General features: G+C 38.2%; 1 protein-coding gene across 1 annotated transcript; it reads left to right on the top strand.

The window, feature by feature from the left end:
- The first annotated feature begins 788 nt into the window (after positions 1-788).
- gemin2 (gem (nuclear organelle) associated protein 2) lies at positions 789-15,216 on the top strand. The gene is given in 12 exon segments (XM_007893327.2): positions 789-914; positions 2,384-2,506; positions 2,509-2,530; positions 3,319-3,403; positions 4,276-4,365; positions 7,372-7,431; positions 9,234-9,353; positions 11,112-11,156; positions 12,256-12,324; positions 13,695-13,805; positions 14,466-14,524; positions 14,862-15,216. Coding segments are annotated over 11 exon segments (792 nt in total). The 5' UTR covers positions 789-914; positions 2,384-2,412; the 3' UTR covers positions 14,899-15,216.
- Positions 15,217-16,585: the final 1,369 nt, after the last annotated feature.

The raw sequence follows: 16,585 nt of genomic DNA, 5'->3' as shown, positions 1-16,585 counted from the left end.
GGGTGTAATAATTCCTTAAAAAAATGTGGTCACTCAATCCACGACTGTTTGTGGGACATTGCTGTGCGCAATTGGCTGCCACGTTTCACCCCGTCAATTCATGTTACAGTATATTCTGTGAAGCGTTTTGGGACGTCTCGAAAACGTGATCAGGTGCTATATCAAATGCAAGGACTATTATTGTCATTATTATTATTATTATTGCTGCGAGTCACAGGTTACTTAAATGTCTCCATCGATACTGCACCGACACTAGTCGTTATCAATCAGTGCGGTATCGATGAAGGACATTAAAGTAACCTGAGAGCAGAAGAATGACTTGATCGATTTCGTTTTTTTTTAAATGTTGAGGATCTTTGATAAAAAGCAAAAAAAAAGGGGGGGAGAGAAATCATCACCACCTGCACATTGACAGTGAGTGCAGAGCAGGTCAGTGTGTGAGTGAACTCCGCTCTCACTGCGCGTGCGCGGCACCCAGCGCAGTGCCTTGTGGGTATTGTAGTTCATCGCGCCGAGAAGCGGCCCCGAGAAAAGAGCGTTGGGAGAGGCCGCTCCCCTCCCGACCCCGAGTGGGCACCGAGTGGGCACCGAGAGGCCGCCCGACCCCGAGTGGGCACCGAGAGGCCGCCCGACCCCGAGTGGGCACCGAGTGGGCACCGAGAGGCCGCCCCCCCCCGACCCCGAGTGGGCACCGAGAGGCCGCCCGACCCCGACCCCGAGTGGGCACCGAGAGGCCGCCCGACCCCGAGTGGGCACCGAGAGGCCGCCCCCCCCGACCCCGAGTGGGCACCGAGAGGCCGCCCCCGACTCCGCCCGAAGCTCGAACTGAACACAGGAAGCGGCCTCTATCGGTTCCTGAGCCGGTTTTATACGAGGAGCGGCCGCCGGTGACCAGGCCCGGATCCGGGTGTAAAGTGAGTACATGTGACTCGTGCGTATGTGCATATCTTATACGTGTGTGTAAAGCTATGTGTATATATGTTTGTACCGTAATTGTATGTCTGTATTTATGTATATACCGTGTATGTATATATATATATGTGTGTGTGTATATGTATACTCTATGTGTGTGTGTATGTATATATGTATGTTTATACCGTATATGTGTGTGTGTGCGTATATATGTATACTGTATGTGTGTATGTATGTATATACCGCGTGTGTGTGTATGTATATATGTATGTATATACCACGTGTGTGTGTATCTATATACCACATGTGTGTGTGTGTATGTATATATGTATGTATATACCACATGTGTGTATGTATGTACCGCATGTGTGTGTGTATGTATATATGTATGTATAACCACGTGTGTGTGTGTATGTATACACCACATATGTATGTGTGTATATATGTATGTATATTCCACATGTGTGTGTATGTATATATATGTAGTATAAACGCTGGTATGGGAAACTTGGGCCAAATGCTCTGTTTCTGTGCCATTCTGTAGAATTGTATGAAATTGTTTGTGGATGTTATGAGAATATCACCCTCGGATGATATTTTGGAGAGTAGCTTTACAACAGTCTTAATTCAGTGTTTAAAAATAGTTACTACAATTTTCAGTAAAATTCTGTGAAGTGCTTTGGTACTTTTTGGGCTCCCCAGTTTTAAATTTTACCATTTTTAATTCTGGTGAATTCTGTTGATCTGTATAGATTTCTTCACACTCTTAAAACACTAAATGAACATGTCTTACACACAGTTTTAGGTTAGATATCAGGTACCACACTGGGGAGAGGAAAGCTTTACCAGTGAATCCATCACTTACAATATAAATAATCCTTGCATTTGATATACCGCTTTTCACGTCTTCTAGATGTCTCAAAGCGCTTCACAGAATAGACTGTAAAGTGAATTGACTGTATATTTGTGGGCAAAATGCGGCAGCCAATTGCGCACCGCAGTGTCCCACAAACAGTCGTGGATTGAAATGAACAATTTTTTTTGGAGGGATTATTATCAAGCGTGTGGAGTAAGGAAACTTGCCCAAGGTTTCACCCTGCCGGAAATCAAACCCAGGTGTCTCGCTTGCAAAGCGAGTGCCCTAACCACTGAGCTACAGTACTCCACTTGTTTCCCTTCTGGTGGTGCATGCTGCAAAATGCATGTTTGAAAATTGGATATGGATATAATCAGGCTCAATTGTAATGTCCTTGATGGTTAAGTAGTCTTTTGATACCTTGCTTGCTGTCTTGCAGATATGGAGCACTTTCTGAAATCTTTCAGTCCTAATGTTGCAATACTGCAACCTAGCTTTTTACTGAAAGAAGTGTATTTTTTGTTGCATTGTTATGTCTTTTCTGTTGCATTTTGTGATTTTTGGTGTGCATCCTGTGATCGTTCTCTCCAAAGTCTGATTTGAATTTTGTGACAGAATAAGAAAAGTAATAAGAAAAAATACAGATGAATTTTGATGAAGATCTGATGCCCAGGCTGTTGCCTGTGGATGACTTTGATACCATTGAAGATTTTGACCCGAGTGTGCCACCCAGAACGCCCAGGAGTACTTAAAAAGAGTCCAGTAAGTACAAGTAGAAAAGTTGACTGAAATGTGACTGTCCAGCATTCAATGGAAGAAAAGTACAAGACTAGTGGAATGTATATTGCACAACTGGTCTCCTTTGATATTGGTGATGCGTTATGAGCCATCCTCCTAATGTGAAATCACTCTGAGATCCTAGGTCATGTGAAGGGCGCTGTTATATAAATGCATGATGGTATTGTTGTAAAGCGCTACACCAAATTCAAGCATGATTAATATGGTAACATTTGGAAGTATAAGATGACTGCGTATGGTTCAAATGTATATAGTTTTTTTATGTTTAGGCACCTACCTCATTCTGTGGAACTCTAGTTTAAGGCATAGTTTTAAGTTCATTCAGTGAACACCAGTGGTGAAATAGTAGCCTCAGTTTTTACCTTTTCAGTATTAAACTGTTAAATGGAATGTGTTTACATTTTTAATTAACTTGCTATTGACTATAGAGAGAGTAGGCAATGTCAATGTTTTATGCAGGTTCTAAGTATTCCTATAAATTTGTAACTACAGTGTAAAACAGAATTTGTTCACAATTAGTTTCACAGATAAAATCTATTCTTTAATTTATTTGTTTTGTCTCAATAGTACAGTATAAGTATTTCTGCATTATAGTAATTTACGAGTTACTACTGGTGCAGTAGTGACTGTTACATTAAGAATAGTACAGCAATGATTAAAGCTACATAGGGAATAATTGTATCTTTTCTTTGTGCTTTTTGTGTAATTATTGCAGGTGTAGTGTTCAATTATACCTTCCTTTTTGTACCCAGAATTGAAGCATCAAGATGTCCTGATGTAGTTGTGGCAAAAATTGACCCAAAGAAATTGCGAAGGAATCAAACAGTGAATGTATCAGTAAGTATACTAATGTGGCATTTTAGCAATAAGCTACTGATTCCAACAGTTTACCTGCCAAGGAGAAATTAAACCTATCTTTTAACAAGTACATTACATGAATCTAAGAAAGCAGTGTACTTACATGCACTCCTTAGTCTTATTGCAACCATGTGAAAGTATTGCTATGGTTTGATAAAATGTGCAGGTCAGAGAACCCCATTGAAAATAAGTGTTCTGAAATCTCTGTTTCTGTGAACTATCTCACCTCAATAACAATCTAATAAAGGAATTTGTCAATAGACTTTAAATGGTGTTGTTTTGGGCTCTTGAGTTACTATCAGAAATATTTTGGTCCCGTTGTCACAGAATTAGAATTTTGAATGTCTGGGTAAAATCCTGGATTTTTTCCTATTCATTCATTGTTAATGTATTCGTACACGATGAGTCTTTGGGTTTTATGAGAAGTGGTTATTTTCCTCATGTGAGTGTTATTATGCTTAAGTAACTTTAAAAACTATATTTGACAAGTGATTCCTGCCCATTTGTTTCCTGTTCTATTGTTCCAGGTAACAACATCATTGCCACAGCAAAATACGGACTCATTGCTTGTTATTTTCTTCCTCCTTTCACTCCTCACCCTCTCGGTTCCCACTCACTCCTCCTTTCTGCTCACTCCTCCCCCTCTTAACTCAAAGCACTGAGTCAATTTGAGGTATCATTCTGCAGGCAGCAGCAGTCTGTCAGTAACCTGGAGGAAGATTTTTTTCCCTCCTTATTTTGCAGAAATGCTATTTAAACCTCAAAGGCTTAAAGTACAGTGTAACTATTTCACAGTCTTGTCACGTGGTTGCATATTCTGGCTATTTATCATATTTCCATTTATATTTTAGCTTTCGGGATGTCAGCCTGCTCCTGTAGGATTGTCTCCTAGTCTCAGATGGCAACAACAACAAGTGGCCAATTTTTCAGTCCTTCGACGGGTAATTATTTTATTTATTTTTTTATCTCATTAATAAAAATATTTTTTAACGGTGCCACGTCTACAGAAATATTCACTGGTGCATGTCTAATGAAATCACCGAAAGAGTCCATCAAAGCAAAAAGCAGCAGTCATTTACCACTCATCAGATAATGTCAGATTTAAGATGGTATATAGCAAGTGCAAAGACAAGGATTATTATATCTGGCTTAATAAAGAAGCAAGTTAATTATTTTGAATGTGTGTGTTGAAGTCTGACTTATTGATTCATATCTTCCTTTTTGAGTATTCTATTTGGTCCTTTCTGCAGTAAAATTGCAGATAGTGTAATTCTAGGGTATGGTGTTTGAAGGTCTCATTGCACAATTCTTGCTGTAAAATATAGCTCGCTTAAGTATTTTATATGATGTTTGTAGTATCACATGCTGTGTCACACGGGACTGTACATTATTCCACCATGCAGCCTTATTCTGATTTGAATGGTGAATCCTTTTGGCGACATGTTTCCAATATCAATACCCACTGCACGGCCGTCTTAGTGTTGCTTGGTGTAGAGATAAGTCGGCCGTAAACTGAGCGGTTTATTTACTGTTCTGCTAAGTAATCGTAACAATTGATTTGGTCCACCTGTAGATTGGTTGGTTCGAGCGATATAAAGATGGCCTATTTATGACAATGACCTGCTGTTAGTATAACAGCAGGTTTCTTTCAAGTGTTCCTTACATCTTCATAGAATCATTAGAATTATACAGCACAGAAGGAGGCCATTCGGCCCATTGTGTCTGTGCTGGCTCTTTTAAAAGAGCTATCCAAATCAATCCCACTCCCCTGCTCTCTTCCCATAGCCCTGCAAACTTGTCCTCCCCAAATATTTATCTTGCTAGTGAATGTTGCATCTTGGGCTCTAATCCTATTTTTCCATTTGGCCACATCACATTTAAACCAGATGTTTAGGTTGCAACTTCTAGCAACAGTGTTCGAATAGAGATGACTGTTGTACCCCAGAATTTTTTTTTAATTTGCAAAAGACACAGATTAAAAGCATTTCACAAAGTAGTGCTGCTCCAACCCAAATTGCCTTTTTATTGAAACATTATTATTTCCCTTGCATTATACATTCTTTAGTTACAGCCGTTCTGTAACTCGCAGTATAGCTTAGGGTCAGCAGGGTTTTGTCTGTCACTTACAATCATAGCAGAATGCTCTTTCACCATTTTTAATTTCTTCTGACCTGTGTCATTGCTCTGTACCTGGTACCCGATTGTGCCCTGACCTTTCTTCACTCACTCTGTCTTGCTCCATTATGTCTCCCATCTCTACTGTACTCTTTTATCTCATCCATTCTATCTTTTACTTATTTTTTTCAACTGCCATTCAAACACAACTGTTTGTTTTATCTCCTGTTTTTATTCCTCTCTATTGCGCCTTCTCCCCAAATAATATACTCTCCCTCGCTTCTCTCCAAAGCTCTCGAGAGGTGCATCAATGCAACTTCTCTGCCTTCAGGGTCCAAATCCGTGACTGTCCAGCACCTTCCTCTCGACTTGAAAGGCGCTATACAAATTTAATGCCTCCAAACAGTAACTGCTGCCCCATTTTCGCCTTTGCACAAGTACTGACCAGACAGGGAACGTCCAGCAATGTTTTTGTTACTGCGCATCGTTTAGAAAAATGGAGTGTGTTATTGGTTTACAACTAAAAGGTTGAATTTAACAGTAATAAAATGATCCACTAATAAAGGTGCTCATTTGATCCTAACTAATAATCCTTCAGATAAACATTGGTCATTTCATGGCTGTTTGAGTGACATTGCAATGAGCAAATTGGCTGCCGCATTCATCTATAATACACAGTAACTACACTTCTTTTGTGATGAGTTTTGAAATATTCTTGACATTATAAGGAATCTATCAAATGCAAGAATCGTCATTAATAATAATAATCCTTGCATTTGATATAGCACTTTTCACGTGGGAGGACATCCCAAAGCGCTTTACAGAATATACTGTAAAGTGAATTGACTGTATATTTGTGGGCGAACGCGGCAGCTAATTGTGCACAGCAATGTCCCACAAACAGTCATGGATTGAAAATGACCAATTTATTATTGTTTTTTTTGTTTTTGGAGGGATTATTATTAGGCGTGTGGAGTAAGGAAGCTTGCCCAAGGTTTTGCCCTGCCTGGAATTGAACTCAGGTCTCTCACTTGCAAAGCGAGTGCTCTAACCACTGAGCTACAGGACTCCACATTAACTACTTGAGACCAATTAAAATAGGAAATGTAAATAAGGATAAAACAAATAAAAAGTAAAATCCATATAGACTTCAGGTCACTGCAAACACGTACGGGGAAGGCTTTTAATGTTTTAAAATTCAGTCAGTTGATTTGTTTTTTTTAATGCCTTACAGTGATCAAAGCTGTACAAGAGTTATGCAATGATTTCTGTATATTTATATACAGAAAAGACCATGAGATCAAAAGTGAAATTGGGCTAGCTGAATTTGGGGATCACGTACAGCTGAATTTGGGGATCTGGACTAAAGAGATTTGAAAGAATACACGGAGAAGGCTCACAAAGTCGATGTTTGTGAGCCATATCGGAATATCTGTCATCTCTTTGCGGGGGAAGGGTTAAAGCTCCGATGTTTGTTTTTAAACCAGAAATAATAGACCTTGATGTTGGAGTGCTTCTAGCTATTAATCTGTACTCATTGAAAGAGCACTGCAGTATCTTAAAATGATGACGAGGTGGTATGGGATTTCAGTGCTCAGCCCCAAACACTTTGAGATGCCCTCCTGATGTGAAAGGAGCTGTATAATGTAAATTGTATTGCTGAACTGCAATTGTATTGCAATTGGTGAGTGTTGGGCTGAAATAAAATTCTTAAAATGTTATGGCACCTGAATGGCCATTCTTGACAATTTTTTTTGTTCTTGTCACTCAGAGGATTCAGTACAATGCTGCTTCATTTCAGTATTTCACAACACATTCTCTTTTGTCTCTAGAGTATAGACAGATATAGGGACCACTGGAAGTCGCAGCCTCTAGACGCTAATGTATTGCTGGTAAGTGGTGTATGCCTTTCGAGCAATGAGTACAGATTAACAGCTTTTTTGTGGGTGAGCCGAAGAGTTTCATTGACTACAGCCATGACTGAACTATTGCCAGTGAACGATAATATCTGGAAAGACAATGATTGCTTAATTGAAAAAAACCAAATTACATGAAGACTTTTTTTTAAATCACTAATGTACTGTGGCAGATTAAGGACAGATTAATTACTATGTTTCGATTGGATTTTTTCAAAAATGGATTGGGTCTTTAAAATCGAGACCACATAAACAAACCAGCATTAACATAGTTATAAAATGATACAGCACGATAAAAGCTCTCATCAATTCTAAGTGTATTCAGCAGTCACAAAACATGCATATTTTTCTTCTTAATTTTAATCCTCAAGCATTCTTTTCTCACCATATTAAATGTCTGCTTACTGCATAAGGCAAAGGTTAAAGCTGAAATTTATACACTGGAATTCGTTTAATTGATTATCTGCATCTTATTAGTTACCAAAAACTATTGTTCAGCAGTATATTGCTGCCATCTAGTGACTCTCAACAAATTATCTCCTACAGCTCGTGATGCTTAAAATAGTTTTTCTAAGGACACATTGATTTCAAGCATATAAATCGACAGACTATTAAAGTCACATCTGCAACCGATTCTCATACTATAAACAGAAAACTATTTGAAACAAATTGAACTCTCTAATGTATTGTCAAAGGCCACAATCCCAACCAACGCCTTGACATGTCTTTTAATAGCTTTCTCTTGCCACCTTTTACTGGGAGACCAAGATTGTGAACAGCACCAGCACTGAATTCCATTGCAGTCAACATCCCACAGCTTCACAAGATGCTAGAAATACTAAACATAAGACATGGAGCAATAAGAACCTTAGACATGGAGCCTTTTGTCACCCCCATTCATTCCATAAACCATACTAAGCCTATTTTGTCTAAATCACTCCCTTATATTAAATGAATATTAAGATATGTCTGCTGCTGTTTTGCGGAACCCGGTTACACCTAAGGGCTTTGATGCTGCTGCTTCATGCAATGCATTGTGCAAAGAATGGCCTACTTGCAGCTAGCTTGAATCCTGTAACTGGTGTGAAATTTCCCATAATATATTCTGACAAGCTGATTTATCTTTGCCCCCTTACTCCTCTATCAAAGTGCCTTCTCTGGGTAAAAGGTTCACGGTTGCCAGCAGTCTACTACCTTGATCAAGTTGTAGTCCTTTATTCACGAGGACCAACATTTGACTCAATCATGGCAGGCATTGCAACCAAGCCCAATGTTGAAGCATCTTACTGGTGTAACTTTCCAACACTGGAAACTAATTGGGAGATGGAAATCTAGCTAATTTTTTTCCCTTTTTCCCCCTCGTCCATGGATTGGACAACAACTCCGTCAGCTGAAAAGGTTACGAAACAGACCAGGAATATAACCTGGAAGCTTTGTCTATATGGCTAGTGCAGCCTTTACCCACTGGGACTTGAATGTTTCCAACTGATTTCATTTTTAATAACTTAAATTTCGGTGGAGTGTTCTGTAGAACATAGATCTGCCAAAGAGATCTCGACTTTCTTGCAAGGCATTGAATGAAAAGCAATAAGATACTCCTGGTGGAGAAAATTGCTGTGTTATAAGCTTGGTTTCTCCAACATAGGGCTCTGAATGGATTGAGAGGATTTTTGAGTAAACCTTTAAAAATGTGCATCTTTTTTGCAATGCGAGAGATTCCTCTTTTAAAATGTTGAGACATTTTTCTGAATTAATTGAAATTCCTTGTTGGTCCTCAGCCAAGACCGGAGGATGAAGAAGGATGGAAAAAATTCTGTCTAGGGGAGAAATTATATTGCTGCTCATCTTTATCCCAGATCATCAACAAAACTGATTGCCCGGGAATTGACTATGTGCAGGTAAATCTTTGTTTTCATTGTTTTGTAATTAAAGATAGGGCAAACGGATATAAAATTCAAAAGGAAATTAGCTAGCTCTGTACAGCTGTCTTCAAGCTAATGTATAAGATGAAACATTTGAGCAAAAAAAGGAGTAAAGATCCTGAAGTGTAGCTATTTATTTGCTCTCATGCCTCCAATTCAAATAGGACTTGGTTTGTCTTAAATGTTTTTTCAGAAGGATGAAGGGATTTGAAAATGAGGGGGGAAGCAAAGGGTCTGGGAAAGGCGGGGAGACGTTCCAGGATGCAGGGGAAGAGAGGATCATGGATGGGGGGTATCAGAAATTCAGAGACTTTGGAGGTTCGGGGATGAGGGATGGGGGGATTAGGGGAAAGTGCAGGATAGGGAGGTATAGGTCAGGGAGCGGGGGCGCGAATGTTCAGGATGGAGGGATGAAGGGTTGGAGTTGGGGTTCAGAATTGCCTGTTTCATCATCATACTAATTTGCTAATTATGTTGTGTGATTAAACAAGGCAGACATTTGTGGACAGCTTTGCCAATCAATGCTACTTTTAGTGAATTCAACATCATAAATAATGCAAGGCAATTGTGCTTTTGTTTTTTTTAGCATTTCAGGAAACATACAACTGACCTTGATCTTATTAATGGCTCTAAGTTTTACCAGTGCTCATCAAGCTAACCAGCAGATGGGTCCAAATAATCCAGCACATCAGTCGAGTCCAATTTATGATTGAAAACTTCCAGATAAAATAGCTCTTTGATGAAGAGAGATAACGGGGCTAGCATCCCTCAACCCGACAGCTGCATGACCTTGACTATGCTGCCGATCTTGCACTGCTTGTCAAATGCAGAAGTGAATCAGGTGGCAGATTTGGATGCAGTTAGTTATTAAGGGCAAAAATATCGATTTGAAGGTCAGTATAAATTAAGATCGAGATCGTACAATTGAATGATCCGTTACCAGTGCTGTTTGAAAGCTGATGGTATTGAACATCAAGGGATATCCAACTAGTCTAATTGGGCAACAGTGTGTCTCGGGGTCAGTGAATAAAGTAGAAACCTGACTGTTGGACTGCATGCTGCTGAGGCTTCTGGTAAATTATTGAACATCTGGCACTAGCAACGCTTCAGCTTTTCAGCAAATCTGATCAGCCATTGCCAGCTGCTTACCGTTTTACTTTCTGGATCTAAGACCAGAATGTATGTCAAAAGCAAGACGACAGCCATCAGATGCTTTTGATATATTCTGTATAAGGCCGATCCTACAGACACAAGCCCATTGCGCTAAGAAGCTCTGCCATCCACCCACGTCAGGCAACCCAGGAGTACTGAAACTTATTCATCAGCATAAACTCAATGATTTGGCCAGTGTCAAAAAGGTTTCAATTTTTTTATGGCTGTTGACTTGATGAACCTGTCAGAAGTAGCTACAATAATGTAGCTATCAAAGGAAGTGATGGAAAACAATGCATTGCCATCGTGACTAAAGCTGTAATGTAGAGCTTTTTTCTGGTAAGTAATTTAAAATGAGGAAATGCTTGAAAGTATAGGGCAGATCAACATGAAATATAAAGAAATATAAGCTGTGTTAAATTACTGCTTTCCCCATTTTCTTGAGCAGTTCTTTCACTTGATTTCCATGTTCTTTGCTTAGGAAACAATTTGTCTATTTCCTTTTTCTTTTAAGACTTGAACCATAATAATGAATTTAATGCACCAAGTTTTAATTATTACAATGTCTGCTTCTCTTTCCAGATGGGATTTCCTCCTTTATTGAGTATTGTCAGCAGGATGAGTCAGGTATGTGCTTCTTTTGTTTTTAAAAAAAATAATGTGTCTCAACCATATTTCTGTGCATTTTTCAGTTTATTGCAAACTTTATACCGCAGTTATCAAACTGCCTACTGCAAAAATAGCCCAGCTCGTTCCTCCCTCTTTATCCATCTCTACTGAAAGTGGTACACAAAGCCTTTAAATAATGACAGTGCTCTCCTTCCCTCGCCCACACACATACACTAACCTTGCATAAGTGACATAAGTTTTTTTGTTAAAACCACACAAGGTGATCCCAGTTAAACCCAACTTTGCTGCACACACATTGTCAACAGAGGCTACTCAACAATAAGCAGAAGTAACATTTTGATGTAGTTTAATTTCTCAAGTCTAGGGTCACTGAGAAGTTGTAAGATCCACATTGCTGATCCAGTACAGGCCAGGTTGAACTAAGGGCTTTTATGATCTGTATGGCTCAGTACTACATCCTGTGAGCATTGAAACGTGCAATTGTACAAACCTACTATCCTTGTGATGAATAACCACAAAGCAGCTATTTGTTTTCCATCTTGGGTGGTGGGCTCGACTTTTGGTGGGAATTTAAATGAGTTGCCATTAATATCCACTCATACATTGTATATACCATTCTATTGATAGTACAGTAGCAGGAGTGCACGCAAGGGTTTATATTACATAGATTTTAGCTATTTTTCTCATGTATCAAAGTCTGCACAATATTCTGTCAATCGCAGTGCTAAATTTATAATGGTGAGCCCCATTAAATGTGACCTGGGATGTATTGCATGAGGGAGTGTTCAATATCGTGGTTAATGATTGTTGTTAATATTAAATAATTTTCATTGCATTTTGTGATGTTCTGACTGCATAACAGTGGTAACAAACACTCCTAGAATTTCTTAATGAGTGTCTGCTCCAAATTGCAATATTTTATTAACATTTTAATCCTCATCTGAAATATTTTACAATGGTTCTGTTAAAGCTCTTGCAATTAGTTTCAACTAGAAGTGAAACTGATATTAGGAGCAATGTTCCTTATAGAATGGAGCACTTTAGGTAGATGCTTGTTTGTGTGCTAAACAACTAAAAGTTTCTAAATTGCTTTCAGTCTACAATTTTGGTCGTATTGGAATATCTGGTTAACTGGTTTGGTGATAAGGAGTTTCACCCTGAACTAGTAAGTGAATATTTTAGTAAAATGGCATTTTAAGGTTTTATTTGTTATCTTGTTTATTGTTACGAACGAATATTTTTGCTAAATATTCAATGTCTTTTTATTTTTAACACGTTTTCCCTATTACCCCCTCTTCTGAAGGAATTAAATTCTGTTCCTTTTACACAGCGAGAGTGTCAGATTCTGGTCACCCAAGTGACTGTTATTTAGGTACGAGTCTCAGCCAATGAGTTACTGCAGGGTGAGCTGAGCCCAATCCTCCCTTCACTCATCACGCCTCGCAAGTGAGAGACCTAGGTTCTATTTCCAGCAATGCAAAATGTTGTGAATGTTTCCTTACTCCACACACCCCTGTTTACTGAGCAGTAGGTAGGAACCTGGTTGTTGGTTGTTAGTCAATTGGCTGATCGCTTTTCCAGAGATGATGATAATACCAAACAAAAAACAAATAATAATAATTTGGTCACTTAATGCACGACTGTTTGTGGGACACTGCTGTGTGCAATTGGCTGCCGTGTTTCCTCCACAAATATACAGTCAATTCACTTTACAGTATATTCTGTGAAGCGCTTTGAGACATCTAGAAGACGTGAAAGACGTGGAGTCCTGTAACTCAGTGGTTAGAGTACTCGCTTTGCAAGTGAGAGACCTGAGTTCAGTTCCAGGCAGGGTGAAACCTTGGGCAAGTTTCCTTACTCCACACGCCTAATAATAATCCCTCCAAAACCCAAAACAATAATAAATTGGTCATTTTCAATCTACGACTGTTTGTGAGACATTGCTGTGCGCAATTGGCTGCCGCGTTCGCCCACAAATATACTGTCAATTCACTTTACAGTGTGTTCTGTGAAGCGCTTTGGGACGTCCTCCCGACGTGAAAAGCACTATATCAAATGCAAGGATTATTATTATCACCACAAATGACTTTGCAGCAGAAGTGATCATAGATGGAAGCCCTCATTTGTCCCGCTGTAAAACAATTGTAGCAATTCAATTGCTTTCCTGATCAGCCAAGCATAGCTGGCTTGTAACATACTGATCTGTATGACTTAGTAATGTACATTTTTATGTTAGCTTTTGACATGGTGATGCTTTTATTCACTAACCTAGCCACAATTTTTCTTATAATCTTAAAATGTAGGTGTAGCAAAATACATTTATTTTAAAGTGCTACTTCAGCATCAAGAAAGTTATTTTCCCTTGAAAGTAAGGTGAGGTAATCATTATTTGCCTCCTCCCATCCACTCTCTTCTTTAGTTTGTTGCATTGGTTTAAAAAAGTATATAATTTCCTGGAGAGCCAAAGGCTCTGTGAGTGAATAATTGTTGCGTATATTTTTATGGTAGCTTTTTGATATTCAATTTTTCTTCTAGGGTAGATGGTTATATGGCCTGCTGGCCTGCTTAGAAAAACCACTACTGCCCGAGGCACATTCTCTTCTTCGACAGCTGGCTAGAAGGTGCTCTGAAGTTCGTGCTAAACTCGTAAGCCAATTACTCTGTTAAACGGCGTGTAAAATGCCTGCAATTTTAACAGCTGTGTTCTGTCTATTCATCCTCTTTGCTCCATCTTGTGGCTGAAGTAAATAATTTTCACATAGACGTGTGAGTCAAAGCCTTATTTACCTCTGAATAAACATTGTTTTCTTAAAATGGCCGATATGTACCAAGTCAAAATGTCTTGCTCTAACGCAAAGACTTGTATCCAATTTTAGAAAGGGTTAGCTCAGCGCTGTTTTTTTAAAAAAAACACTATTTTAAGTTTCCCTAGCCATAGATGGGTAGCAGGATGCCTGCAAGATTGTTACTCTGAAACCAGCAAAAAGGTACACAAGATGATCCCAGGATGATACTCCCTTTGATCTGCACTTCCCAGTGAGGAAGCATCCAGCCTCTCCAGTATTCCTTCCCATTGCGCATGCCAGATTGGGAAATTGACACATGTTGTATGGGGAGTACAGTAAAAACTTGACTTTTATTAGTCCAGGTACTGCAATTACTATACAAGTTATTTTATAGATTACTAGTCAATACCATCAGATATAGGAAAGTAGCAGCTAGAAGAGTGAAACCAAGGCACTATTCCAGAGTTGCTGACAACAATTAATGAAAGCTTGAAAATCATTTTCTCTCTTTGTTTTCTAGGAAAATCCAGAGGACGCAGGACTATCAGCATTGAATTTACTCATTTGTTTAGTTGCCAGGTATTTGACAACGTTCTTTTTACTCCCATCTCTCCACGTACAATAATCTGGCATTGATGATAGAGTTGGTAATATTGTGATTTATCCAATTTTAAGCACAGGAATAATTTTTTTAAACCCTGCTACTGCTGCCATTTTAAATATGAAAAAACGAGGGGAACCTCCAGTTTTGAGGCAACAAGCTCTAGGCACAAGCATGGGTCAAACTGTCCAGGCTGGTGAATAGTTTAATCCTAGACCAGGATAGTGTTTGGTACACTTGATGTTACAAGTATTGTATTTTACTTTATTTGGTTTATTTATGTTTTTGATGGTTTGATTGTGCTTTATTTTTCAGGTATTTTGAACAGAGTGACTTGGCGGATAATAATTGACCTGGTTGGAAGATTTCAAGAACCAGAGCTGAATCTATCATTTTAAATCTGGTCTTGTGCTTAACTTTTTTTACACACAAGTTCACTCATTTTTATTTCCTTGACACAAATTTAAACATCTTTCCTCAATAACAGGTTTCAGAATATTAAACTGTCCAGAAGAAGGAGGTACAAATCCACAAAATGACTATTTAGAAGTAACTGACATCAGTATTAGAATGACTGATTTTTGATTTAAGTACTATTTTTACATGAAGTGGTCTGGATCTGATTTCAGTGTCAAATTTTTTTTAAGAAATAAACTTATTTTAAAAAAATTCGACTGAATATTGAATTGAGTGTATGTCACGTGTTGCCTATACATTACAGTTACTACACTTTGCAGTAAATCCTGTGAAGTGCTTTGATCCATCACCCCGGTATGAAATGTTTTATGAAATACAAGTCTTTTTTAAAATTTCGTAATTTTAGGATTTGTAATTGAATCTGGTAACTTGTTAAAAGCCAAGGAATTAAATAATTATGTTTAAGATTCTGTGTTCACCAATAATGCTCAGTTAAAGTAATGTAGTATAAAATAATGCAGTATTTGATTTAAAACAAATGGTTAGGAGTTTTATATTGTCTTGATCTGCGTAATGCATGGAGGAAGAGAGAAAATTAAATGAAGTGATTTGATGAAATGTTCTTCTAAAGTATCTAAACTCTGAATTGATGCTAAATTTTATTATGATGTCTCAACACTAATGTTCCAAAAATGTGGTCCTTTAGGAGTATGGGATTTCATATTACAAAATAGTATACAATTCATCATTGATTAGCACTGTTGCCACATTTAATATTCCAATCACATAATTGATATGAAGTTGTCCTTGTTTCAAGAGCTCAGATCCTGCCACTGATGAGGTCAAATATCCCTGTTTACACCACATTAGCAGTAAGACTAACAGAAGAAATGGTAAGTCACCAACGTTTGATTGTTTGACTCTTACCCAATAATTTATACCATAGAGTTTGCAGCTCAAATAATGCTTCATAGCAATACTATGAACAGCTTTTTGCCCACAAATGTTTTGTACTAGCATAATTTGTAGATTAGCATGATTTGTGTATTGAATTTATATTTTAATAATTTAATAATCCTTGCATTTGAGATGTCCTCCTGACAGAAAGGGCCTATACCAAATGCAAGGATTATTTAATATGTAATTTTTATGTTTAGGTAGTGCCTCAATTATACTGTAAAATATAGTGACCGTAGGTTAATTTGGGAGCCAATTTGAGTACAGCAATGTCCCAACAAATAGCCATGAAGAGATTGATCATTTTGTTCTGGGGAAATATTAAATGCTGAGAATGTTGTTTGGCATGAAGAATTGAAATACTTATTTCATGAAGCTTGATAAAATCTTCAGTTAACTACGAAGTATGTAACAATGTATAAAATAGCCCAGTATAGTTTAATTGATATGGTAACATTGTTATCCAGCATCTGATTTATTTTTCTATTGCTGTCTATCAAAGTATTTCAGTGATAAATAGCTTTCCCTTTGGTCCCTAATTGCACTTGATTCAGATGTCTCGCGTGTAATCAGGAATGCTGTTTGAATTTACTCGGAACAAAAATATAATCGCATTCTTAGTTCAACATTTAACTTTTTAATCTATTTACCCAATTGAATAGCAC

The sequence above is a fragment of the Callorhinchus milii genome, unplaced genomic scaffold, assembly GCF_018977255.1.
Source record: "Callorhinchus milii isolate IMCB2004 unplaced genomic scaffold, IMCB_Cmil_1.0 Scaffold9, whole genome shotgun sequence".
In the NCBI taxonomy this organism is placed as follows: Eukaryota; Metazoa; Chordata; class Chondrichthyes; order Chimaeriformes; family Callorhinchidae; genus Callorhinchus; species Callorhinchus milii.
The sequence above is the reverse complement of the archived record's forward strand: the minus strand, read 5'-3'. Positions and strand labels throughout refer to the sequence as shown.